Source organism: Gymnoscopelus braueri (assembly GCF_963280865.1).
Source record: "Gymnoscopelus braueri genome assembly, chromosome: 19".
NCBI classification, from domain to species: domain Eukaryota; kingdom Metazoa; phylum Chordata; class Actinopteri; order Myctophiformes; family Myctophidae; genus Gymnoscopelus; species Gymnoscopelus braueri.
Window position 1 is genome coordinate 7,667,199 of NC_137621.1, and position 27,500 is coordinate 7,694,698.

Genomic DNA, 27,500 nt, shown 5'->3' on the forward strand with positions numbered 1-27,500 from the left:
GGTACGGTTGCCGTGACGATGAATTATTCAGTCCAAAGCCACTACGGGGTGTCAGCCTGTTTTCACAAGATACATCTAAAATTAGAATCTTCAGTGACAGCCCTGTGTGTGTGTGTGTGTGTGTGTGTGTGTGTGTGTGTGTGTGTGTGTGTGTGTGTGTGTGTGTGTGTGTGTGTGTGTGTGTGTGTGTGTGTGTGAGAGAGATATTTGGAGAAAGAGACCGAGAGAGAGTGTGTGTGTGTGTGTGTGTGTGTTTGTACTGTACATTCAGGTAAGAGTTCAGTGTGTTTCATGTCAGCGTGTGTGTGTGTGTGTGTGTGTGTGTGTGTGTGTGTGTGTGTGTGTGTGTGTGTGTGTGTGTGTGTGTGTGTGTGTGTGTGTGTGTGTGTGTGTATGTGTGTGTACCAGATATAAGAGGGCTAGATGTCCCCATGTGTAGTAGAAGGCGAGACGTTGACCTTGCGAGGACCTTTTTTCAGGATCCTCACAAGATAACTGGTTGTTTTCATGGTCAACACATATTGTTAGAGCTAACCTTACGATAAGTCAAATATTCAGGTAGGGGTTAGCATTACACATTTAGTGGTTAGGGTTAGGGCAGAGTCCTACACGTTATTTAAAAATACGAACCAGAACCGCCCCACCCATCAAACAATGGACCCGTTGTCCGCCCGTTTACCCGTGATTAAATGCAGAGTAAAATGTAAATAGCCTACAGACAGTCACTCAGTTTAAAAGTGTGTTGAAATGTGTTGAAAAAGATAGCAGTCTTCAACAACAGAGCTACATTCAGTGGTCAGGTTCGTTCAGAAATCAAGTGAAGAACGGAGGAGCGAGCTTTAGCCACGCGCGCGAACGCACACACACGCAGTGCGCATGTGTCGTTGTTTACATTGTCAGATGGTTTTAATTTGAAGGTTTAACAGGATGTTCAATGTGTTTTTGTTACGATAACTGACCGGCGTGCTCCATGCCGGCGTGCTGTGTTAAAGGTAGGGTAAGTGATTTTCTTTGGTTAAAATAAGTGTTAAATAGCTCTATATTATGATAGTACTCATTGCTATAGAGTGTTTGTTCAGTAAAAGGAGCAGCTCTTTATAAAACAGAAAATGCATTTTCGTTTCAGTTTCAGTTTCATTTCCAATTTTATCCAATCAGGATAGAGAACTCAATCAGGATAGAGATTAAACAAGTGAAATTGGAAGTGATGACACTAAGGGCAAAATTGGAACTGGAACACTATAAAAATGAAGCTTAAAAATGGGTACTTTCTCCTGATTGGCTGAGATTTTGACACCTACCGGAAAATGCATTTTCTGTTTATTAAAGAGCTGGAGAGACGGGGAGACTCCTGTTACTGAACAAACACTCTATAGCAATGATTACTATCAGAATATAGTGCTTTAACCTTTTAACAAAATACTTTTTGTTTTAACCAAAAAATATCACTTACCCTACCTTTAAGTTACACACAAGTGACGTTGTTTGGGCAGAAACGCGGGTGAGTGACATTTTATTGTGAAAATCAGAGAGGACTTTCACAATAAAATGTTACCCACCTGCGTTTAGTTCAGTACCGCCCGTGCCCGTGAGGTTTCTGCCCGACAGCAACGATACACAAACGTTTGTGTGTGCGTGTGCGCGTGCGTGTGTGTGTGTGTGTGTGTGTGCGTGCGTGCGTGCGTGCGAGTGTCTTACATGTATCCAAAGGGACAGGCTCTGTCACAGACCAGGTTCTTGCATCGTCGGTGTCGGGGTCGACAGCGACACGTCTCACAGCCGTCGTCGTCCGTCTGTCTGCCGAACGCACACTTCACCATGCAGCCTGACACCAGCTGACTGCACTGCTCCTCTCCTGTGCACACGCACACGCACACGCACACACACACACACACAGTTTAACAATTGATTTATGTCCACACAAGCGAGAGCATACAAGGACACAGACATTAAAGGTGCAGTAAACTCATACGATATGTCCCAGTGATGTAAAAAAGTACTCACATTTTTTACTTAAGTAAAAGTATCAATACTGCCATGTAGAAATACTCTGTTACAAGCAAAAGTCTGGTAAAATGCACTTAGTAAAAGGTACAAAGTATTGGGATCAAACTATACGTAAATATTAGTAAAAGTACTAAAATGTTAGAAAATAGCCGATCTACAAGCTCAGAACGCGTCTAGACTAAACTCAATCTTGGAACCCATCGTCAAATAAAAAGGAAAAACAGCGCCCTCTGCTGTTTTTCACTTATTCATTTGGCTCTGGGCGGAGCTGTACGGAGGACCCGTGCTCAGGGAAACCGGGGTTTTGGTCTGCCTTCAACCTTTCACTTCCGGTGGGGCGACTATGTTTTCATTCCCTCAAACAATATTTCTCCACGGAACACTAACACCATTTCTCCCAAAGAACATGGATCGTTTTGGTTATAAGCCCACTTGTTTCTATGATGAAAGAGCAAGCTAAAATGTTACTAACTTTCCGTGGTTTTGTCGGCTCCGAGGACGCTATTGTTAAATGAGTTTCGGTTTGTTTCCAGTGGGGAACGAGCCGCACACACGTAAATCCCGCCCACTACATTTGATTGGGTAAAGCACGCCCTGCTTCCTGATCTGATGGCACGCCCACTTGTAGCCAATGTGCACGGGTTCTCAACACGGCTACCGACAGATTCAACGCAGCGATGGATCTGTTCTTGAGAGATTAGACTAAACTAGACTAAAATGTGAGATCCAATAGAACTAAAAGACAAGTCATGTTATACCAATTTGGACAAATGTTCAAATATTACGTAATCAAGAGGCAGACATTGTGAAAATAGCCGATCTACAAGCTCACAACGCCTCGCGGTGCGAGGCGTTGTGACTTGTGAGCTTGTAGTTCGTCTATTTTCACAATATTTATCTGTGGAACCGAGTCAAACTAAATTTAATGCCTACAATTCCAAGTGCTTGTCAGGGGTGGGAGGTCCCGGGTTCAAATATGATTATTTTGGGGGGTCGGGCCCTGAAAAGTTTGGTAACCCTTGTTTTAAGGCAGGGGGTTCCCAGTCCATGGGTCAGGGGGCCATTTGTGCCGTCGCAGACCTGTTTTTTTTTGCGAGTGAATATTGCTTTATTCTGACTTTTTATACAAAACAACTCTTGTATAATTTCAAAACATATTTAAAAAAAATAAAAAAAATAAGAACTTTAAAAGAAAAAGTCAACCCTCCCCCCACAAAAAAAGGCATAAAAGCACACTTTTAAGAACTCTTTTGGGTCTGGAGCTGAACAGGTTTAGGAAACCCCTACAGTATAGTTCCAAGGTCTTCAGAGTGCAGTTCACCTGCTCTCTCAACAGGGGGGGCTAGACGCCCACCGAGGCCACGTCTCATTAGAGTTGACTGCATTGAACTCTTCCTGTTCAACCCAGCGGTTGGTCCACAGTGATCTGCCAGTAAACAGTGGATTTCCCATAGAGACCAGTGGGTTTTTCAACCCTTTTCATGTCAAGGTCCATTATTTATTGGGCATTTGAGCCACGGAACCAGCGTTTGATGAGATTTAGACTCTCAGACCCAAGACTCAGAATATTTTGTTGTCGTTGGATAAGATTGTGTCCACAATTCCATGTTGTATTGATGTTGGTACCAATAGGAGAGAGAACAGGCAAACATTGTTCAAAATAACAATTATTTCATTAAGTAATGCAGATCGTTAACAATAATTTAACTCTTGAGAGAGTAAAATGAAACCAAATGGACCCGTGAGGGTCCATTTGGTTTCATGTTACGCTCTCAAGAGTTAAAGATCTATAAGGGTCCATTTGGTTACCAACTCTCCATCATTTAGCTGGGGACCACCTGGAACCCCCTTCAAGGACCACTGGTGGTCCCCGGACCACTGGTTGAGAAACACTGCCGTAGATGTGTAATTTTTTACCACTGCTCTAGACGGAGTGTTTCCATTGGAGGACGTTGGTCAAATACAGTAGGAGCTCCATTGTCGTCACAATGTCCTTGTGTCCTTGGTTTGTACCCTAGGACTCACAGGAGTGCCTCCTATTAACGTCCTTACAATGTACTAAACAATAACGTTGCCAAGCAACTATCCCAGTCTGCTGTCAGAGCTCAGGAGTAATCACCTACATTTACCCGAGTACCGTTTTGAATGGATTGTACTGGTAAGAGTAGATTAAATGCATATTTATGTATTAAAGCCCGGGAATCGAACCCGGGGTCTCCCGCGTGGAATGCCAACATCTTAACCGCTAGCCTGAAAGGGGAATTCCCCCTTGGCTGGGGCAGATATTAGGCTTTTTGTCCACCAGGCAGCAGAGGCTCTGAGCCACTACTGCTAAACATACCCAACTTTCACTTTTACTCAAGTATATTTGCGAAGACTTGGACTAAATGTATGAAGGACTAAAAGTAACAATGTTACCAAATGATTTGGCTACATTCCACACGTAACTTTTAGTCTTTATACCTATTTTTTTTTTAAATGCACATAGTATGTGTTGGACCTTCAGCCATTTAATTAAAAAAAAAATCTATTGGACAAGCACTTGGGATCTTTATATTTTAGACATTTAAATGACATTCCGATAATTACAAATAAAAAAAACAGGTAGTCTTAACTCATTGACTGCCAGAGTTAAAACCTCGTTCATAGCAGCCCTTGCCAGCGATTTTCGTGTTTTTTTGTTTCGTTATTTTGTTATTTAATTCACATCTAGAAAGTCTACCTTGACACTTGAATCGTTTTGATCGTTCCACCACCAGAGAGCAGCACATACCAAGCTTGATCGCCTCTCGATCACACTCGCCCCCTCCCAGACCCACTCACACAGTGAAACACATGAACCGGAAGTGAAATGTCTCAGATTCTGTTATCTGCGAAAATTACTTTGTGATACACAACGGGGATGACAGTTCGTCACCCAGACCATAGATTATAGGAGGGGAGGTCTCCGATCGCTTTTCATAGCGTGTGAAAAACCGTTTGTTTCCCTATTATGGTCGAAAATGACTGGGGGGAAAAATGTAAAACCGAAAACGGAACCCAAGTCATGGAACCGGATGCAGTGGTGGTTGAAGTAAGTGGAACCCGAAACTTAGCCTGATTCATAACAGAATAGCGTGATCAGAGCATAAAGATCAATAAAGACGTTAGATCGCATTAATGCGATCCTGGCGGCCAAGCGCGCTATTTATTAGATCGCGTTAATGCGATAATGGCGGCCAATGAGTTAAAGGAGGAGTTCACCCAAAAAATGACTTATTTTCTATCAATTACACACCCCATGAAGCCTTGATTTCATGGATTTATTTTTGTTTTTGTGGCATTCCTAAGACAATAATTTGATGACCGTGTGTATTTCCGGTAGGAGACACAAATAATCTACTTTGTGTCTCCTACCGGATACATTAGCCGGTAGGAGACGGGAATCAAATTATTAGCTTAGGAATGAGACAAAAACAAAAAAGAATCCATGGATTCAAGGCTTCATAGGGTGTGCAATTGATAGAAAATAAGTAATTTTTTGGGTGAACTCCTCCTTTAACACATTGACTGCCAGAGTTTATTCATAATGTACTCACCCCTGTGCCAGCAATTGGCGTGTTTTTTAATTTTTTTGTTTTGTAATTTTTCATTCAAATACATTCTCTGATTGTGCTGTCAAGCACCTACGACAGTTCCACCAGTAGAGAGCAGCACATCCAAACATTGATCACCTCGCTCGCCCCCTCCCAAACAGCCCCACGTCATATCCGGTCATTCCCACTTCCCAGGATGTGACGTTTTCGACAATCCCTGACCCGTTGATCGGCCTGAAAACGATGTGATACACTACGACGATGACTGTTAGTCACCCGGACCAAAGAAAATAGAAGTTGAGCTGTCCGTTCGTTTGTTATACCGTGTGAAAAAACGTGTTTTTCCTTATTCTGGCCGAAAATCACTGGAGAAAAACAACGTGACCCGGAAATGATTTTTTTTTTTTACATCCGGCTCCGGGTGAGTGTGACGTAAGTGGAAAACGAAAGTGTTGATGAGAAATAAACACAGCCGTGCGATCACAGATTAAACAATGAAAATTCAAAAGAACGCATCAATGCGTTCTTTGGAATCCTGGCACTCAAGCGATGGATTTGAAAGAACGCATCGATGCGATCTTGGCACTGTATGTGTTAAGTAACTCTTGAGTACACTACTTGAGTAGTCTTTCCATTAGATAATTACACAAGTAATTATTTGGATGCTGCTTCAACGGCAAAGATTCTGAAGGTCCGGAAGAATTCCCTGCATGGGATTGAAAAAAAACCTTTAAACTTGACATTGAACCACTTAAACCCAAGACTCCCTATTCTGGGGGGGGGGGCAAAGAGGTTTGGTTTAGACTGAAAAAAGAACGCACCGAGTACAGTGCACCTCAGGTCCGTTTGACCAAGTATAGATGGAGGGTCTAAGCTTAAACAGAAGTAAGTAAGCCTTGCCGAGCCATGTGGCCCAATAGGCCCATACACTGAAGTGGTACTGGCTAATCCAAGCATTCACAAAGTATTGTGCGGCACCCAGTGGTGTAAAGTAATTAAGTACATTTACTCAAGTATTGTACTTAAGCACAATTCTCACGAGTCATTTTTACCTTACTTGAGTATTTCCAATTTTCAATACTTTTACTTCTACTCCACTACATCTCAGAGGAAAATATTGTACTTTTACTCCACTAAAATGTTTTGAAACTTTAGTTACTAGTTACTTTGTAGATTTTTATCATTATCCCAAAACATACGTTAACCCCTTCAGCCCTATATACATTTAGACCAGTTGAAAATAGACGATCTACTGTACAAGCACCGCGACGCATTGTGAGCTTGTAGATCTGCTATTTTCCAAATATTTTTGTCCCCCCTGGACTTGCGTCACAGCAGCACCCACTTTGAGAAAGCCTGGCGTAGAGCTAAATGTGTGTTACACTGATTTAAAGCTGCATCAACAAGCAGCATCACAAGGGAACTCAAAAACATGCTCTCTATCATCAATGCTTCACCATATATGGGTCAGGATCCAAAAGTAGTCGTGGTTCTATTTGTGTGACCAGTATGTTTCTGGGACGTCCCCAGAGTACAGGCATTCCCCTGCGTGGGGGGGGGGGGGGGAGGGGGGGACTACAGATATGATAAAGTTGCCATGCAAAAGAAAAACAACAACAAAACAAGCAACTACAGTGAGTTACAGGGCTTTTTGTATTAGCAGCTCTACTGTGGTTCCTTCTACGGCCATGTACCGCACAATGTTTCATGTTTCTGTTACAGGAGTTGTGGAACAAACTCCCTTTGAGAATCAACGCTGCCCCCTCCCTAGGGACTTTTAAAAACATGCCTAGGCCCCCTTTACACAACAATGGTCTCTAGAGAAAAAGAGCAAAACAAAATATCATATGTGCTTGATTGTGAGCTTGTAGATCTGCTATTTTCAAAAGATTTTTTAGCATTTTATACATTTGAAAAATTGTACAAGTGTATTTAAGTAAAAAAGAATGTAGTACTTTTTCCACCACTAGTGTTTAGTTCCTATAGATGGGTTTCCGCGCGACGTCATCACAGAGCAGAGTGCGCAATCTGCGCATGCTTGGGGTAGAACGAACCGGAAGAGCCCTTCACTCTGTTATTGTGTTCGGGATTTAGATAGGCATAATGCTGCTATTATAGGCATAATAGGCATAATGCTGCTATTATATACAAACAGATCCAACTTCCGACAAATCATTTTTATTGAGTAAAGAAGATATTACAAACTGCATAATTTAATCTACTTTCATTAAACCCGGTGAAGACCATTTCTTTTATGAATGTACATTTGACTAGAGCTGCTGCGGGTAATAGCGCCCTCTATAGGCTCACCCCTCCACTGCGCGCGCATCATCCTCTCATGTTTACAAACAGGAAACCCATCTATACTCCCTCTGTTGTGACTGACAGTGTGACTGAGTGCTTGTTGTCCTAGTTTCTTCTTTGTCTTTTCCTATGTTTTTCTCTTTTTTACCAGCTCGCTGGTCTACAAACAGACAGAGCTACTCAACGCCTATACAACATGTTTTCAATATCATTTTCATCATTGGCTGTCCTTTAAGCCAATGGGTGAGACTTCCCATACTCTGAACGGTGGTCTCGTCCTCCCATGCTATGGTATCATAACCCTAAAAGCAACCAGGTCTATGAAAACAAGCCGTGCATACATGGAACACACACATCGTGTATGTGTGTGTGTGTGTGTGTGTGTGTACTGACGTGTGCGGCAGCGGCAGGTCCGACAGCCCCGCTGGTTGGTGTGGTAACCGTAGCGACAGTCCATCTCGGGCAGGACGCAGTTCTCTTCGGGACAGCTGGGGGGCGCCATCGTGATGTAGGTGGGCTCTGGAACGAACACACACACACACACACACACACACACACACACACACACACACACACACACACACACACACACACACACACACACACACACACACACACACACACACACACACACAGTTAGTTCAGTTCAGTGTATATAAGCCATTCATTCGTAGACTCTAAAAGTTTAATTAAAGGTAGGGTAAGTGATATTTTTGGGTTAAAACAAAATGTTTTTTGTTAAAAGGTTAAAGCACTATATTCTGATAGTACTCATTGCTATAGAGTGTTTGTTCAGTCACAGGAGTCTCCATGTCTCTCCAGCTCTTTAACACATCCACCGCCAAGAACGTAGTCCTACGGTCCGTTAAATCCAACTGTTAAGCGCCAAAACCGTAGTCCTACGGTCCGGGTGTTTTTTCCTTTTTTTCGATTTTTTTTTTTTTCAATTTTCTAGGGGGACCATTTTCAGTGTAACACCACTGGAAGTCGACCGGAAGTGCGATCCCGTTTTTTGTTTCCCGTCGGCCTCCATTCTAAGTCGTACACTAAAAGCCTTGTAAAACCTATGTAGTTTTTCATCCTCGCATTTCCCATGTTAACATAAACGGTCAGAACTCAAACATGGCGGCTCCGTTTGACACGCGGTCTCGACGAGTAGACACCAGGACATGTGCACGTTGTTTACAAACAGTGGATCGCGCAATCTAAAGGATTTTAACGGGGCCTATGGCGACCTGAAAAAAACAAAAAACAACAATAAAACCTTGGCACTGGTGAGTACATTATGAGATTAGCCCTTGGCGGTGGATGTGTTAATAAACAGGAAATACATTTTCTGGTAGGTGTCAAAATCTCAGCCAATCAGGAGAAAGTACCCATTTTTAAGCTTCATTTTTATAGTGTTCCAGTTCCAATTTTGCCTGCTCATTTCTTAGTGTCATCACTTTCAATTTCACTTGTTTAATCTGTATCCTGATTGAGTTCTCTATCCTGATTGGATAAAATTGGAAATGAAACTGAAACGAAAATGCATTTTCTGTTTTATAAAGAGCTGGAGAGACAAGGAGACTCCTTTTACTGAACAAACACTATAGCAATGAGTACTATCAGAATATAGAGCTATTTAACACTTATTTTAACCAAAGAAAATCACTTACCGTACCTTTAACACTAAGTTTCCAGTGTAGTTTGGGGGTTCCAGAGATAAACTATTGTATCAAATAGGTTTCCCAAACAGTGGGTCGGGACCCATTTTTATGGGTCGCAAGTAAATAGATCCCCTAAGTTGCCTACATTAAAATAATAATAATAATAAATGTAAAAATATGAATAAAAATCACTTAATAAACAAATGCAAAAAATAAATGTAATTAAAGAAACGTTTAAGAAGTAGTGAAAATAGCAGATCTACAAGCTCACAAGGCGTCACGATGCGACTCGCTGTGAGCTTTTAGATTGGCTATTTTCACTAGTCTGGGAGACATCCCAGGGAGACATCAGATTTAGGGAGTTACAGACCCATAAGGGTCCATTTGTACTCTCTCAGAGTTACAGACCCATAAGGGTCCATTTGTACTCTCTCAGAGTTACAGACCCATAAGGGTCCATTTGTACTCTCTCAGAGTTACAGACCCATAAGGGTCCATTTGTACTCTCTCAGAGTTACAGACCCATAAGGGTCCATTTGTACACTCTCAGAGTTACAGACCCATAAGGGTCCATTTGTACACTCTCAGAGTTACAGACCCATAAGGATCCATTTGGTTCTATTTGTACACTCTCAGAGTTACAGACCCATAAGGGTCCATTTGGTTCCATTTGTACACTCTCAGAGTTACAGACCCATAAGGGTCCATTTGGTTCCATTTGTACACTCTCAGAGTTACAGACCCTTAACTCATTCACTGCCACTGACGTAAAAAACGTAATTAACTAATTTATTTTCTTTGGTTTTTCTCACACAGAACCCAAGATATTGTGATCCGAAGATTTGCTGCTCCATTCACTTCTTGGTTAACTGATTACTTAAAGTAATACTAGGTAACGTTTTCAACAAAACTAAAGTTAAATTGTATATCTTTTGCGAGTGGCAAAAGTTTCACAACACCCACTCCGTGAATTTCACCCCCGGAAGCCTTTTATTTATATATTTTCTATTGAACGTGTACGGGGGGGACTTTCCCGGGAAAATGACGTTCCTGGCCAACGTCATGACGTCGTGGCCGACGTCCTCAGGAACTACCGCAACGGTTTCCTGTTTGGCCAGGAACTACCGCGCTATTAACAAAAAGGAACCTCACGCTGATTTTAAGAGAATGTAGAATTGGGAGATCGAAAAAGAACAGAAAAAGAAAGCACAGCTCATGGTAACTAATGCTCCACTGGCTAAGAGAAACGATCCGTAGATAGTATAAAACAATTAAAAGATCGCTTTTTGAAACGCTTCCGGCTTCCGGTGAAAACGAATGGAATTCTGGGTAATCGAGGACTAGGGAAATTGTATGCAGTGACGGTAGTGACCAGCAGAGGTCGTTATTTGTGATTTTGCATTGTACAACTTTAAAAATCTTGGCTGCGGTGTAGTTTTTTTCTTTCTATGTATTTTTGGCCGAGACATGCTAATTTCAAAGGCATTTAAACGGGAGGTCACGTGACATTTTTCTTTTCTTCGCGGAAGCACAGTGAAACCCTCTGTGATTAGCAACCATCAGGGGATCGATCATACTGGAGATAATATATTCTGTGACTACTTGAAAAGGTAAGAAAATCGAAAAATCGCTGGCAGTGGGTGCAGGTAGCCAGAAATAAGTCTAGCAGTGAAAGAGTTAAGGGTCCATTCGTACACTCTCAGAGTTACAGACCCCATTTGGACCCCATGGTGGTCCCCAGGACCAGAGATTGAGAACCAGTGGAGTAGACAGAGACAGACAGCCAGACAGACAGACAGCCAGACAGACAGACAGACAGACAGACAGACAGACGTATTTCCATGTTAATTCAGTGTGTTCAAACAGAATGCAGCCCGTCTTGTTTACCTAAAGCACTGAGGCAGACACGTCATGTACAAAGAGATGTTTCCTGATTGATCTGCACTGCAAATAATTCAACATTCAAATAATCACGTTTCCTTTTTTTTAATGCAATATGCATGCAATGTGTGTCTGCATAAAGTCTGACTCAATGTGTGTTATGTGTTTCTAGATAAGTGTGTGCGCGCGCGTATGTGTGTGTGTGTGTGTGTGTGTGTGTGTGTGTGTGCGTGCGTGCGTGCGTGCGTGCGTGCGTGCGTGCATGCGTGCGTGCGCGCGCTGCGCGCGCGTGCGCGCGTGTGTGTGTGTGTGACTGTCACATCGCCGCCTCTGAAACCACTTTGCCGTCATCTATGTTACCGTGGCAACAACAGCATCGTTCCGCGGTTCTACGAGTCCCTTGTGACACCTGTTTGACATCCTGTCTGTCAGGCGGAAACCTTGTATGTCCAAAACGCTTATACTTTACAGGAAACAGAGGAAAAGAAACCTGTGTTCCATTGGATCCACATGTAGTTATCATTTAGTCACAAGATCGTGTTGATGCTTGTTGTTGGTTCGATATTTATAAAACCCACAGACACACTTAACCCATTAAGACCTGGAACGCATCTGTGTCACTTTTTTGATTTGAGCTAAAAAGCATTATTCTACACTTTTGGCTATTAAAAAATAGCAGATCTACAAGCTCGTAGCGCGGCGAAAAATCCTGAAAATGGGTGCAAATCTTTGAATATATATTGTTTAAAGCGAACATTTTTAACTCTATTCTTTGATTCTGGGGGTCCCTGGAACAAAATATTTTGAGATGGGGGTCCGCGGCCAAATACATATAATTTTGGGGGTCCTTGACATGAAAAAGTTTGAGCACCACTGATATAGAAACAGATTTTTAAAAAAAAAACTGTTTTAGAAGACATTTGTAGAATATATATTCATAGATTTGCACAAATCTTCTAGATTTTAGGCACTCGCGCCTCAAGCCCGCGCCGACCGGCCGAAGGTCTGCTAGTCGAATCAGCGCCGTCCGAGTTGTGAACCGATAGGGGGAGAATAGATATTTTCATGGGTTACAGTCTATGGTTACTATCCAGTGTCCACGACGACACACATGTGTGCGTGTGTGCGTGTGCATGTGTGCGTGTGCATGTGTGCATGCGCAAGCGCAAGTCACACGCATGTGCATTGCGTGTGACTTGCATTCATTGCCCTCTAGTGTTGGTTATACAGAATTGCCTGGGTGGGTGGTAAAAACAAGCGCTCCTTTTTCAATTTCCCTGGAATGCCAATTTCCCTGTAACATATATACTCTGGCAGTGAAAGAGTTAAGTAAAGTACTTGAGAAAATGTACTTAGTTACTTTACACCACTGGAAGGTAGCCTGGTAAACCCTCCCTCCGGAAATCTCATTTCTATTTGATTCCTGGAGTGAGTCTGGCATGAACCGCCTCTCTGCAATATTGGCTGTGTATGCCAAACGGCCGCGCCTATCAGCGTCGTCGCTCATTGTTCTGTGATTGACAGCTTACGTTGGCCAATCAGGTGGCGAGTTCGAGTGAGCCCAAAACACGAACGGCAGCCATCTTTTTCTTGTGCGGCCAATTCTCCGCTATTTTTTTACTTCAAAAAGCTCTCTAACTTCTATTTTGAGGCACGGAATTTACTTATAAGATATCGTTTGGATAGAATTTAGTTGTTTAACTTCATATATGTGGTCAATTAATCATGACAAAGCCTATTTAAAAAATAATAATTAGAGAACCGGTAGGGGCGGGCAGTGACACCATTGTACCCGAAAAAGGCAACCCATTTTGGGTATGGCTGTCTCAAAAGTCCCGTCGCGTCACATTAAGACTGGTGAACTGCTGATTGGCTGAAGGGGAAAAATTATCATTGGCTGAAGGGGTTGTCAGTCAACGGTATTACTCCCGCCCAACTCCAGCACAGCCAATATTGCAGACAGGCGGATCAGGCCAGACTCACTCCTGAAATGAAATGGAATTGAGATTTCCGGAGGGAGGGTTTACCAGGCTAACTGGAAGGTACAACCCAGGTAAAATAATGTGTCACTAATGTGATATATACATGATATATGATTAGCAGTCCACTTCCTCCTGTTGGTACGGATGGCTTTCACATTGCAGCGTTCCGTACCAGAGTACGCATCAATCGGACTCCAGACTACCTCCCTCCCCAGGCCATCCCCCGGTACGGTTCAGCTTTCCGGGGCAGGTCCGTGACAACAACTTCAACTTGGAGCATTTCACAAACAATTGCAATGACCACAACAATATGTTAAGAAGAGGATATGTGTGTGTTGTCTTTGTAGTTCATACACAGATACTATCACTGACTGTTTATGATCACCACCCTGGATGTACTGCCAAGGTCAGCGTGTGTGTGTGTGTGTGTGTGTGTGTGTGTGTGTGTGTGTGTGTGTGTGTGTGTGTGTGTGTGTGTCTGTCTCAGGGGGGTCAGAAAATCAACCAAGCAGGAACAGTTGAAAAAAGAATAGACACGAGACAAGGAGAGGGGTGTGTGTGTGTGTGAGAGAGAGAGAGAGAGAGAGAGAGAGAGAGAGAGAGAGAGAGAGAGAGAGAGAGAGAGAGAGAGAGAGAGAGAGAGAGAGAGAGAGAGTATGTTTTTGAATGCAAGCTTCATTACACAGGTTCTGGCACTGTGGCCATCTGCGTCAAGGTTATTGCCACACACACACACACACTTTCTTTCTCTCTCTCTGGCACGTACACACACACACACACACACACACACACACACACACACACACACACACACACACACACACACACACACACACACACACACACACACACACACACACACACACACACACACACACACACACACACACACACACACACACACACACCAGCTCTGTCTGTGCAGCATTAACCTAGTTTTGGAGGTAAAGTGAGCGGTTAAGTGTGTCAGTGGGTTTTTATAAATATTGAACCGATGGTCAGTATAAACACAAGCTTGTGTCTGTTGCTGTTTTGTCTATTTTATACCATCTATATAATGAAATGCCCAACATGGTCTGACCAGGTTGGAAGAGGTTAACCCATTAAGACCGAGAACGCATCTGTGTGTCATTTTTAGATTTATTTGGCTATTAAAAAATAGCAGATATACAAGCTCAAGAGCTATGAGCTGGTATATCAGATTTCTTTTTAATTGTGAAAATGTGTGCAAATCTCTAAATATATGTATTTTTTAAAGCGAACATTTTTAACTAATTTTTAAATCTTTGCTTCTGGGGGATTCTACAAATGTCTTCTAAATCCTAACAGTTTTTTGTAAATAAAAACGTATGTTGCTATATGTGGTTCTCAAACTTGTTTTGTTGTCAAGGACCCCCCGAAATGATATGTATTTGACCGCGGACCCCCATCTCAAAATATTTTTTTCCAGTGACCCCCAAGAGGCAAAGATTTTTGTCAAAAATGTTCGCTTTAAAAAAATAATATATATATTCAAAGATTTGCACACATTTTCACGATTTTTCAAAAATAGCAGATCTACAAGCTCATAGCGCGGCACTCAGTGCCGCGCTATGAGCTTGTATATCTGCTCATTTTGATTAGCCAAAGTATAAAATAACGATTAAAGTGGTTACACAGCCACGTTCCCGGTCTTAATGTGTTAAAGAAAAGTCAGAAGAAAAGCCTGTGCTTGGGGGGGGGGGGGGTTATCATCCTCTGACATTTAAACTGAAGGCAAATCAAAGTTTTGCTGACGGGTTTATCAAGATGACATTTTCAACATTTTCACAGCGTTCTGCTGGAGGGGAAATATTGCAGCTACAAGAAAATTATAAATAAAAAAAAACATAAGTTAATATAAATATAAATATTGTTCAGGAGACAGTAAGGCATGGAAGCTATTATAAATAACTAGAGGTCCGACCGCCCTATGGGCGGCCGGCCCGCTAGCCGCGCACGGGGCTCTAGCGAGGGTGCGCTTATTTTGGGGTACCAAAATCGTGAGATAAAGATTTGCAAAAGTAAAAAAAAAAGATATATATATATATATATATATTTTTTTTCCTGGGGGTCCGCGGACCCCCTGGGAGTGTTGGGACCCCCGGGGACCCCCGTGGAACATGGCGGACCCCTTCGGCTGTTTTCTTTTTTTTCATGAAGGTGGTTGCTTGTTTCTTGTTTTCTTATATAAGTATAACATGCACAGTATACAATACATTGCTGCTATGCTCAGGCACCTTAGTTTAGTTTTTTTTAGTTTTTATTATCTCAGGTAATTTGTAAATATGTAGATAACTTGTCTGGCCTTCTGTTGCTCTCTTGTTTTTGATCTCCTTCCCACCTGCCCCCCACCCTCTTCTTCTCCCCCCCCCTCTTCTTTCTATGGAAACTAACGTTGCGATGGGAACGATGTACAAAAAAGAATTTCACCCACTTTTTTACCTTGTAAACCTGTGATGTGACAATAAAACTGATTCTGATTCTGATTCTGATTCTGATGTGGCAACACTGATATTTTATTTTAAAGCGTTTTTTTTTAACTCCGATCTTTGCTTCTGGGGGTCCCTGGAACAACATATTTTGAGATGGGGGTCCGTGGCCAAATACATGTCATTTTGATACATCACAAAGTTGGAGCACCACTGATATAGCAACATACCGTTAGGATTTAGAAAACATTTTTAGATATGTATTTGACCGCGGACCCCCATCTCAAAATGTTTCGTTCCAGGGACCCCCCCCACCAAAAAAACAAAGATTTGAGTTACAAAAAAAAAAAGAAAAAAAAGAAAAGAAAAGAAAAAAATATATATATTCAAAGATTTGCACACATTTTCGAGATTTTTCAAAATATAGCCAAAAATACATCTTAACATGACACAGACAGATGCGTCCCCGGTGTTAACGGGCTAAAGGCGGTAGACCATGGGGCAGAGAGGTTCGTTCCACAGTACAGTCGTTAGTAGCTGCTGCCCCTTGAAGATTACACTGTCAGTAATTACATCAAAATCAGGTCAAATCGGTTCAATTCCTGGCTGAGTCATACGTATACAGTACCAAAGACTATATGAATCAGTGGCTTTTTCGTGTCAAGGAAAAAGGGGGGGGGTAAGTCATTTCAATTCAATTTAAAGGGGCTTTACTGGTATGTACAATTAAAATGGAGTACAGTAGGTCCCTGTGACATACTAGTGTGTCATGTCCGGGGTTGTCACATTGTCAGCTTGTAGATCTGCTATTTTCAGTTTAAGTATAAAGTAAGTCTTAAAGGGATAGTTCACCAAAAAAAAAAGATACTTTTTTCTATTGATTAGTCAAGTCACCCCATGGATATTATTTAGTTTTTGTCTCATTCCTAAGCCAATAATTTTATGTCCGGCAGCGGTTCCGGTAGGAGACACAAAGGAGACTCTTTGTGTCTCCTACCGGAACCGCTGCCGGTCATCACATTATTGGCTTAGGAATGAGACAAAAACAAAAAAATATCCATGGATTCGAGTCTCCAAAGGGTGACTAATCGATAGAAACAATGCCATTTTGGGGGTGGACTATCCATTTAATAGGTTAAAGCATGTTCTGTAATAATAATCTAAGTCTACAAAGTTACTATAGTAACTAACATTTGTAGTAGACAGAAAGAAAAAGTACAATATTGCCTCTGAGATGTATTGGAATAGAAGTATAAAGTATTGACATGCTCAAGTAAAGTACCCCCAAATTGTACTCAAGTACTGTAGCCTACTTGAGCAAAATGTCTTGTGTCACAATGTCGATCTACAAGCTCATAGCGCGGCACCGAGTGCCGCGCTATGAGCTTGTAGATCTGCTCTTTTTGAAAAATCATGAAAATGTGTGCAAATCTTTGAATATAATACATTTTTTTAAAGAGAACATTTGTAACTCAAACCTTTGCTTCTGGAGGTCCCTGGAACAACATACTTTACAAATGTTTGCTTGAAAAAAATATATACTCAAAGATTTGCAAACATTTTCATGATTTTTCAAAAAATAGCAGATCTACAAGCTCATAGTGCGGCACTCGGTGCCCTGCTATGAGCTTGTAGATCTGCTATTTTTGACACAGATGCGTTCTTGGTCTTAATGTGTTAAAAGGACAGAATAACTGGCAAACAGGATCCAAAAGACTCACACACTCTAAATTGAATGGTAAATGGTGCATTTACATAGCGCTTTTATCCAAAGCGCTTTACATAGATTGTGCATTACATTCACCCATTCACACACTATTCACACACACATTCACACACACATTCACACACTATTCACACACACATGCACACACCGATGGCAGAGGAAACCATGCAAGGCACCAACCTGCTCACCGGGAGCAATTAGGGGTTCAGTGTCTTGCTCAAGGACACTTCCACACTAACTCTGGGGGAGCCCGGGGTCGAACTGCAGGAACCTCACGGTTTCCATCCGGCCCGCTCTACCGCCCGCTCTACCCCTGAGCCACTGCCGCCCCTAGGTGGGACACCATTATGGGATGAACAAAAAAAAACCCACTAAACATGTGTCTAGACGTCCTATTTCCTTGTCTCTGTCATGCTGTGTGGTGACTCTAGCCTGTCTGCCTTAGTGCTGTTCATTCCATCAACTCTCTGAGCAGGAGGCTTTTATGAAATCATACCGCGTTTTCCAAGACCACCAGAGCTTTTATAAAAATTAAAAATAAACCTTGTATGTCCAAAACCGTTCCTTTTTAACCCATTAAGACCTGGAATGCATCTGTCATTTTTTTATTTGAGCTAAAAAGCATTATTTTACACTTTGGCTATTCAAAAATAGCAGATATACAAGCTCATAGCGCGGGCCCCGAGTGCCGCGCTATGAGCTTGTAGATCTGCTATTTTTGAACAAATCGTGAAAATATGTGCTAATCTTTGAATATATATTTTTTTAAAGCGAAAAAATTTAACTCTATTCTTTGCTTCTGGGGGGTCCCTGGAACAACATATTTTGAGATGGGGGTCGGCGGCCAAATACATACAATTTTGGGGGGGTCCTTGACATGAAAAAGTTTGAGCACCACTGATATAGAAACATACGTTTTTTTCAGAAAACTGTTTTAGAAGACATTTGTAGAATCGGCTTCAGGTCTTAATGGGTTAAACATTATTTATTTTAGATGCCGTGTAGATCTGCTATTTTCACTACTTTTGTGCGGCACTCTTGTATGACAAAGTAGTATGACATAAAAGGCCCTAACTTGCACGGCGCTTGTGCCTAATCTGTTTAAGGCATTTTTTAATACTTTGAAAAACATTCTAACTCTTTGACTGCCAAGGACAAGATTTCTCGTCATATTTTGCTACGGCTCAGAGACGAGAGATGTTGTGTTTTCAGCGGTTTTACGCTAGATGGCGCTATGAGTCCCCATTTGACTCCCAGTGAAGCAAAGCAGCAGCAAATCACGTGATCGCAAAAAAAAAAACCCAGCCACATTCACTTCCATGTTAATGGATTTGGAAAAATTGCCTTTTCTCTGCTTTCTGTTGCTTTTTGGCGAAAACAACCTACATTCAACCGCCAATAACTATGGAACGGATGATCGCATCGACACGCTTCTTCCTCCCCCGATTCTACGAGACTCGGAAACATCTTTTAAAGCGATCGGGGGATCGATCATACTGGAGATAAATATTCTATGATTTTTCAAAGGTTAGTGAAAGCAGTCGAAGATCACTGGCAGTGGCTTAGAAAACAATGTTTTATGTCTGGCAGTTAAAATAGTTAAAATAGTCAAATTAAGTCAAAGCAACTGAAAACAGATCAACCATGCTGGAGACAGTGGTGGAAAGTAACTAAGTACATTTACTTAAGTACTGTACTTAAGTATAATTTTGAGGTATTTGTACTTTACTTGAGTATTTCCAATTTCCAATACTTTTACTTCTACTCCACTACATCTCAGAGGCAAATATTGTACTTTTACTCCACTACAATTATTTGAAAACTTTAGTTACTAGTTACTTTTCAGATATAAACTATGATATAATGAAACATACATTAACCACTTTAGCCCTATTTTATACATAGGCTATTTGAAAATAGCAGATCTACAAGCTCACAACGCGTCGCAGCACGACGCGTTGTGAGCTTGTAGATCGGCTATTTTCAAATATTTAGTACTTTTACTTTTGGTACTTTAAGTAAATTTTGATGCCAATACTTTTGTACTTTTACTCAAGTTAATTTTTAATTTTGGATTTTTACTTGTAACAGAGTATTTTTATATTGCAGTAGTGGTACTTTTACTTAAGTAAAGAATTTGAGTACTTTTTCCACCACTGGCTGGAGACAGTGTGGCCACATGGAAGCGGGCCACTCTCATATATTCTGGAGGTGTCCCAAAATTCTAAAATATTGGCAAGATCACTCCACCGTAGAGTCCGTTCTAGGTTTTGAGATACCTCAGACTTGGTTCCTTGTTGTTATTGGGAAATATTCCTGATGATTTTTTTGACACATGACAAATATTTAATCAAAATCTTTCTAGCAGCAAGCAAAAAAGCGATCACGCGTCGCTGGTACCAACAGGATCCTCCAACCAAAGACAATTGGGTGGACATTATAGGGGAAATATACACTATGGAAAGACTAACTTTCATACTCAGACTACAAGAGGACAAATTACACAAAAACTGGGAAAAGTGGTCATCTTTCTTTCAGCCCAATGGACAATGTATAACTATGACCAACTAAAGAAATAACTGTAACAATTGAAGAATGCAGCCTTTTCCGTTTCTTTCTTGTATTTTGTACTGTCAAGTCCCCCCCCCCCCCCCCACACTTTTATGTTCTGTCTTGTATTGTTGGATGTGTGTCTGTCTTTTGAAAATCCTTTGTTTCAATAAAAAATGTGTTATACAAATAAAAAAAAAGTGAAAATAGCCGATCTACATCTACGCGTTGTGAGCTTGTAGATCGGCTATCTTCACTATTTTAAAATGTATTTTAAAAAGTATTAAACAAAAATGCCCAAGAAGATTTGGCATAAGGCGAGCAACGAAAGTGTAAATAAGGAGATACCAGGTTTGTTGGCAGACATCAGTGATAGTTATCTTGTTGTCAGCGGTGCTGCCGGCGGCTTGTTTGGCTGGTTGTTACAGCTGTGTAGTTAACCCATTAAGACCAGGAACGCATCTGTGTCATTTTAACATTAATTTGGCTATTCAACAATAGCAGACACCAAGTGCCTAGGGACCCCCCAAAATAATCATGTTTGAACTGGGGACTCCCCAAAATAATCGTATTTGAACTAGGGACCCCCCAAAATAATCATGTTTGAACTAGGGACCCCCCAAAATAATCATGTTTGAACTGGGGACCCCCCAAAATAATCATGTTTGAACTAGGGACCCCCCAAAATAATCATGTTTGAACTGGGGACTCCCCAAAATAATCGTATTTGAACTAGGGACCCCCCAAAATAATCATGTTTGAACTAGGGACCCCCCAAAATAATCATGTTTGAACTAGGGACCCCCCAAAATAATCATGTTTGAACTGGGGACCCCCCAAAATAATCATGTTTGAACTAGGGACCCCCCAAAATAATCATGTTTGAACTGGGGACTCCCCAAAATAATCGTATTTGAACTAGGGACCCCCCAAAATAATCATGTTTGAACTAGGGACCCCCCAAAATAATCATGTTTGAACTAGGGACCAAGTGAACTAGGGACCCAAGTGCCGCGCTATGAGCTTATAGATCTGCTATTTTTGAAAAATGTTTGCAAATCTTTGAATAGATAGATAGATATATAGGTAGGCAGATCAGGTAGATAGGTAGATAATTAGATATATAGAATATGTTTTAAAGCAAAACAAAAAAACTCCGATTTGTGCTTCTGGGGGTCGCTGGAACAACATATTTTTGGATGGGGGTTCGTGGCCAAATACATATCATTTTGCGGGTCCTTGACATGAAAAATGCTTGAGAACCACTGATATTATAACATAATTTAGAAGACATTTCTAGAATCGCCCAGAAGCAAAGATTTGAGTACAACAAATTCGCTTTAAAAAAACATATATATTATATTCAAAGATTTGCACACATTTTCCACGATAAAAAATAAATAAATAGCCAAAGAAATCTAAAAAATGACACAGATGCGTTCCCGGTCTTAATGGGTTAATAAGTGTGATGACAAGTATGTCAGCAGCCTCACTGCTGAGGGAATAAAGTGGAGACAACAAGACACAGCAGGGGGGGGGGGGGGGGTAATGACATGTTTTGGGACGATCAATTGATTAAAACGTTGTTCTATGATTACCTTTTACAGTTGTACTTGAAATGTTTAGTTTTTTTTTAAGGTTTTCCCCACGGACCTGTTCGGGGGAATTCGATATGGAATTTAATTTGATTTATTTAATTGCTTACAGCCAACATGCATAGAAGGATAAAAAAGACAATCTAGGATATAAAAAAATACACAGTGAAGTCATAGACGTATTTCTACTGTGGTCTCCCCTTACATAAATCGGAAAGTTTTCACATACTGTACAAAAAAAACTGTCATGTCAAAACATTTTCGAAGCATGAACCCATCGCACAACACAATAAAAAAGTCAGGCTTAAAGCTGTCATCCGTAGCTTTTGAAGGTTTACCCGGGATTCCATCCATAATAATGAGTTATATAGGAGAGCACATTTGGAAAGGCAAGTTATTTCCATTTGAGTTTCATGCGATACCCCTTGTCAACCAGTAGGCGTCCTTACACCATCTAAAATGTCTCAATAGAAGAGCAGACAGACAGTGAAGTGACGATGTAAGGACTTTTAAGACCTTTTTAAAAAAGACCATTACTGCATTAAAAGTAATCAACAAACTATACTATAAAAACTGGTCAAACATTGGCCAAATTGTCAAATAGTACATGAACGAGGCAAAACTTGTGAAAATAGCAGATCTACAAGCTTGTAGATCTGCTATTTTCACAATATTTATCTGTGGAACCGAGACAAACTAAATGTAATGCCTCAACTCCTACAATTCCAAGTGCTTCTCAGGGTGGGGGGGGGGGGCACCACTTCAAAAAAACAAATTCAAATATGACTATTTCGGGGGGTCCCCAGTTCAAATACGATTATTTTGGGGGGGTCACAAGTTCAAATATGATTATTTTGGGGGGTCCCTAGTTCAAACATGATTATTTTGGGGGGTCCCTAGTTCAAACATGATTATTTTGGGGGGTTCCTAGTTCAAACATGATTATTTTGGGGGGTCCCTAGTTCAAATACGATTATTTTGGGGAGTCCCCAGTTCAAACATGATTATTTTGGGGGGTCCCTAGTTCAAACATGATTATTTTGGGGGGTCCCCAGTTCAAACATGATTATTTTGGGGGGGTCCCTAGTTCAAACATGATTATTTTGGGGGGTCCCTAGTTCAAATACGATTATTTTGGGGAGTCCCCAGTTCAAACATGATTATTTTGGGGGGTCCCTAGTTCAAACATGATTATTTTGGGGGGTCCCCAGTTCAAACATGATTATTTTGGGGGGTCCCTAGTTCAAACATGATTATTTTGGGGGGTCCCTAGTTCAAATACGATTATTTTGGGGAGTCCCCAGTTCAAACATGATTATTTTGGGGGGTCCCTAGTTCAAATACGATTATTTTGGGGAGTCCCCAGTTCAAATACGATTATTTTGGGGGGTCCCCAGTTCAAATACGATTATTTTGGGGAGTCCCCAGTTCAAACATGATTATTTTGGGGGGTCCCCAGTTCAGGGTCCCCAGTTCAAACATGATTATTTTGGGGGGTCCCCAGTTCAAATACGATTATTTTGGGGGGTCCCCAGTTCAAACATGATTATTTTGGGGGGTCCCTAGTTCAAAAATGATTATTTTGGGGGGTCCCTAGTTCAAACATGATTATTTTGGGGGGTCCCTAATTCAAATACGATTATTTTGGGGGTCCCCAGTTCAAATACGATTATTTTGGGGAGTCCCCAGTTCAAACATGATTATTTTGGGGGGTCCCCAGTTCAGGGTCCCCAGTTCAAACATGATTATTTTGGGGGGTCCCCAGTTCAAATACGATTATTTTGGGGGGTCCCCAGTTCAAACACGATTATTTTGGGGGGTCCCCAGTTCAAACATGATTATTTTGGGGGGTCCCCAGTTCAAACATGATTATTTTGGGGGGGTCCCTAGTTCAAACATGATTATTTTGGGGGGTCCCTAGTTCAAACATGATTATTTTGGGGGGTCCCTAGTTCAAACATGATTATTTTGGGGGGTCCCTGGTTCAAACATGATTATTTTGGGGGATCACGGCTTGAAAAGATTCAAAAATAGGGCCCCAAATATCAAACCCATTCTTCACAAGCCACACAATCTTCCCCACATCCTGACACGAAAATAAATGACTGTTTTCAGAGAGACAAATCAGGAGAAAATCTACTTTGTTATCGACCCTTTCCAGCAACACACTCTACTCGGTGTCTATAGCACCAGTAAACATAATAGTAGGACCTTTCGGTCAGATCTGGGCGAAGGGTCCATTTTTTTTTGGGAGACCATTCGTGTACCAATTCCATTTGGCCCCACAGTAGTGGGCGAAAATTGGGGTGGTGATGGATCTTCTGAAAAATGATTTAAAATCTTTGACACAAATACTGCAGTGCAGTTGTGTCAGCTGTTATCTACGCCTATAGAGAAGCCTGGAGGCGGGGATTCTGTTTTCACTCCCGTTAGTCTATGTCTGGCATCAGCTAATCTATTTTAATCCATTCAATCCTGGAACACATCTGTGTCATTTCTTTGGCAATTCAAAAAATAGCAGATCTTCAAGCTCATAGCGCGGCACCGAGTGCCGCGCTATGAGCTTGTAGATCTGCATTTTTTTTGAAAAATCTTGGAAAATGTGTGCAAATCTTTGAATATAATACATAGATGTTTTAAATGGAACATTTTTTAACTCCGATCTGTGCTTCTGGGGGGGTCCCTGGAACAACATATTTTGAGATGGGGGTCCGAGGCCGAATACATATCATTTTGGGTGGTCCTTGACATGGAATAGTTGGAGCACCACTGATATAGAAACATACCATTAGGATTTATGTATTTGGCCGTGGACCCCCATCTCAAAATGTTTTGTTCCAGGGACCCCCAGAAGCCAAGATTTGAGTTACAAATGTTCGCTTTCAAAATATATATATATTCAAAGATTTGCACACAAATAGGCCGTGCTATGAGCTTGTATATCTGCTATTTTTGAGTTGCCAAAGAAATATTAAAATGACACAAGATGCTTTCCCGGTATAAATGGATTAAGTAAAAAGTAAAATAAATAAATAATAAAGAATAAAAAAGGTAAAAACAAAAATGCACGGTGTCATTGTAAAACATAACCTCTGGCTATGCATCTCTATTTGAATCAAAGTTATAACAGTTGCATCAACCTCACTGTGTTTGAGAGAAAACCTGCTGCCGTCTCCTGAAACAAATGTAAAATCTGTGGAGCGGAAAACTTGCATGGCTCTGCACTTCCTCTATGGAAATGAACGACTGAACACTCACACATCCTCTTTGTGTGTGTGTGTGTGTGTGTGTGTGTGTGTGTGTGTGTGTGTGTGTGTGTGTGTGTGTGTGTGTGCGTGCGTGCGTGCTTGCTGCTCGTTGATGTGTGTCTATGTGCTTTGCAGACAATATGTGTCTTTGCAAGTGTGTTGTTTGCCTTTGTACAGTGTGTGTGTACAGATTCCCGTATCACAGTCATAAATAGGCCAGCCGTCTCCTGGTACATTAACATGTTTCTTTGTGTCTGTGAAACGCATATCTGTTTGTTTCTGTGTGTCTCTCAGACACAGACACACACACACACACACACACACACACACACACACACACACACACACACACACACACACACACACACACACACACACACACACACACACACACACACACACACACACACACACACACACACACACACACACACACACACACACACACACACTTCCATGTAACTGTATTATCTTCCCAGACAAAAGCGCTTCACATGCTAAACGGTTTCCTGCCTTTCACAAACCTCTGCATTTATTTAAATGTGTGTGTGCAACGGTGCTTATTTGTCTGTGTGTGTGTGTGTGTGTGTGTGTGTGTGTACACTTTGTATTTCTATACTTGCGAGGGCCAAATGTCTCCACAAACATGGTAGAATTTGATAATAGACATTGTGAAGACAATGCATGGTCCTCACAAGAGAAATGGTTTGTTAAACGGTTTGAGGTGCAGATCATTTGACTAAATGATTTATCATGTTTGTCCCTGTGAAGCCTCCGTACCTGCATGGGCAAACGAGGAACCGGTGTGCATTAGGACAACATTAATTCATTCATTCTAGTTTCTATATAAGAGGATAGTCTATTCAATGAAGACAATGATTTTTGCTGTGCGTCGTGCGCGATGCCATTCACTTCGTTCAGTTTCATTAACACATTGCATGCCAGTCGCGTAGATCTACGCGAACCTATTTAAAGCCGCAGCGTGCCAGTCGCGTAGATCTACGCGAACCGCCGATTCCCATGTTAAGTGCCCCAGGTGCACTTTCCGAATTTTTTTGATCCATTTCCGTTTCCGGTTTCCGGTCGGAAACGGAATTATTCGGGTTCCGTTTTTTTCGATCGTATCCGCTTCCTGTCTGGGATCCTGTTTAAAACTCGATTTTCTCTGGTTGTTGTTTTTCTCCTCGCTGATCACTGTTTACCGTTGATCGGCTGTAGCTTCAAGATGGCGGCACGGATTTGGAAACTGTTTTCGCTCGCCGTTTCTCACGGATCCGCTGTGTGTTTAGAACCAAATGAACGCGCACTTTTAACTTATTTAGCGAGGTCTGTGGCGACATGAAAAAAACTAAAAAACAACAATAAAACGCTGGCACTGGTGAGTACATTATGAGATTAAACTCTGGCATGGAATGTGTTAATCCACTGTGCAGGAAATATAGATCGGATTACAATCATATAACACTCTCTATAATCAGTAACATGCAGTGCATGTGTGAGTGCCAGGGACACTACATGGAGACGATTCGTGAAAAAAAGAAGAAGTTTGGAGCGACGAAAATAGCCGAATTAGCGATATGCTCTAGGCTACATTCTAGCAGTGGGAGGGGTCTGCAGAATGGAGAACAGGGGCTTCTATGAAAAAAAGTCAACTGCATCAGGTATGTTGGTGACTGATTATAGGCAGATACAATCCACACGTATTTTTGGTCTGGCTCTCTCCTTTAACTCCTCCTTGTGTCGATAAATTGTGTTTTTATCAGCAGTTGCCAGTTAACCCATTAAGACCTGGAACTGTGTCATTTTTTGATTTGAGCTAAAAAGCATTATTTTACACTTTGGGCTATTCAAAAATAGCAGATCTACAAGCTCATAGCGCGGCACCGAGTGCCGCGCTACGAGCTTGTAGATCTGCTATTTTTGAAAAATCTTGAAAATGTGTGCAAATCTTTGAATATATATATTTTTAAAGCGAACATTTTTAACTCAAATCTTTGCTTCTGGGGGGTCCCTGGAACTAAATATTTTGATGGGGGTCCGCGGCCAAATACATACAATTTTGGGGGTCCTTGACATGAAAAAGATTGAGCACCACTGATATAGAAACATACGTTTTTCAGAAACCTGTTGAGATTTAGGAGACACGTAGAATCGGCTTCAGGTCTCAATGGGTTAAAAAAAAATTTGCCCAGGAGTTTTTTATTTTTTGCTCAGGAGTTTGGCCAGCTATACGTGGCACGCAGGGGCTTCACTGACCGGGCCACGGCCCCACTGGCCCTCATGACGCTACGCCAGTGATCTGCGCTGCCAAGTGGGCGCTGCGTGGGCGCTACGTAAGTGTGTGTGCGTGTACATGTGCGCACACGCGCGCGCGTGTGTGTGTGTGTAGAATACTTTATTGGCAACAATTAAAATCACATTATCCCCAATTAAAAGCACCAAAATTGGATTAAACAGCAAAAAATCCATGTTTGTTTGTTTGTTTGCGTGCGAGCGTGTGTGTGTGTGCATGTGCTTGCGTGCGCGCGCATGT

General features: G+C 41.6%; 1 protein-coding gene across 1 annotated transcript in view; it reads right to left on the reverse strand.

Annotated features, from left to right (window-relative positions):
• The window catches only part of crim1 (cysteine rich transmembrane BMP regulator 1 (chordin-like)), a gene marked incomplete at its 5' end in the record, with an annotated part of 124,327 nt that overhangs the window by 41,986 nt on the left and 54,841 nt on the right, over positions 1-27,500 (reverse strand). Inside the window, 2 exons of the mRNA XM_080413513.1 lie at positions 1,699-1,855; positions 8,280-8,405. Of these exons, the coding sequence (XP_080269639.1) occupies positions 1,699-1,855; positions 8,280-8,405 (283 nt within the window). The remainder of the gene's footprint in view (positions 1-1,698; positions 1,856-8,279; positions 8,406-27,500) is intronic.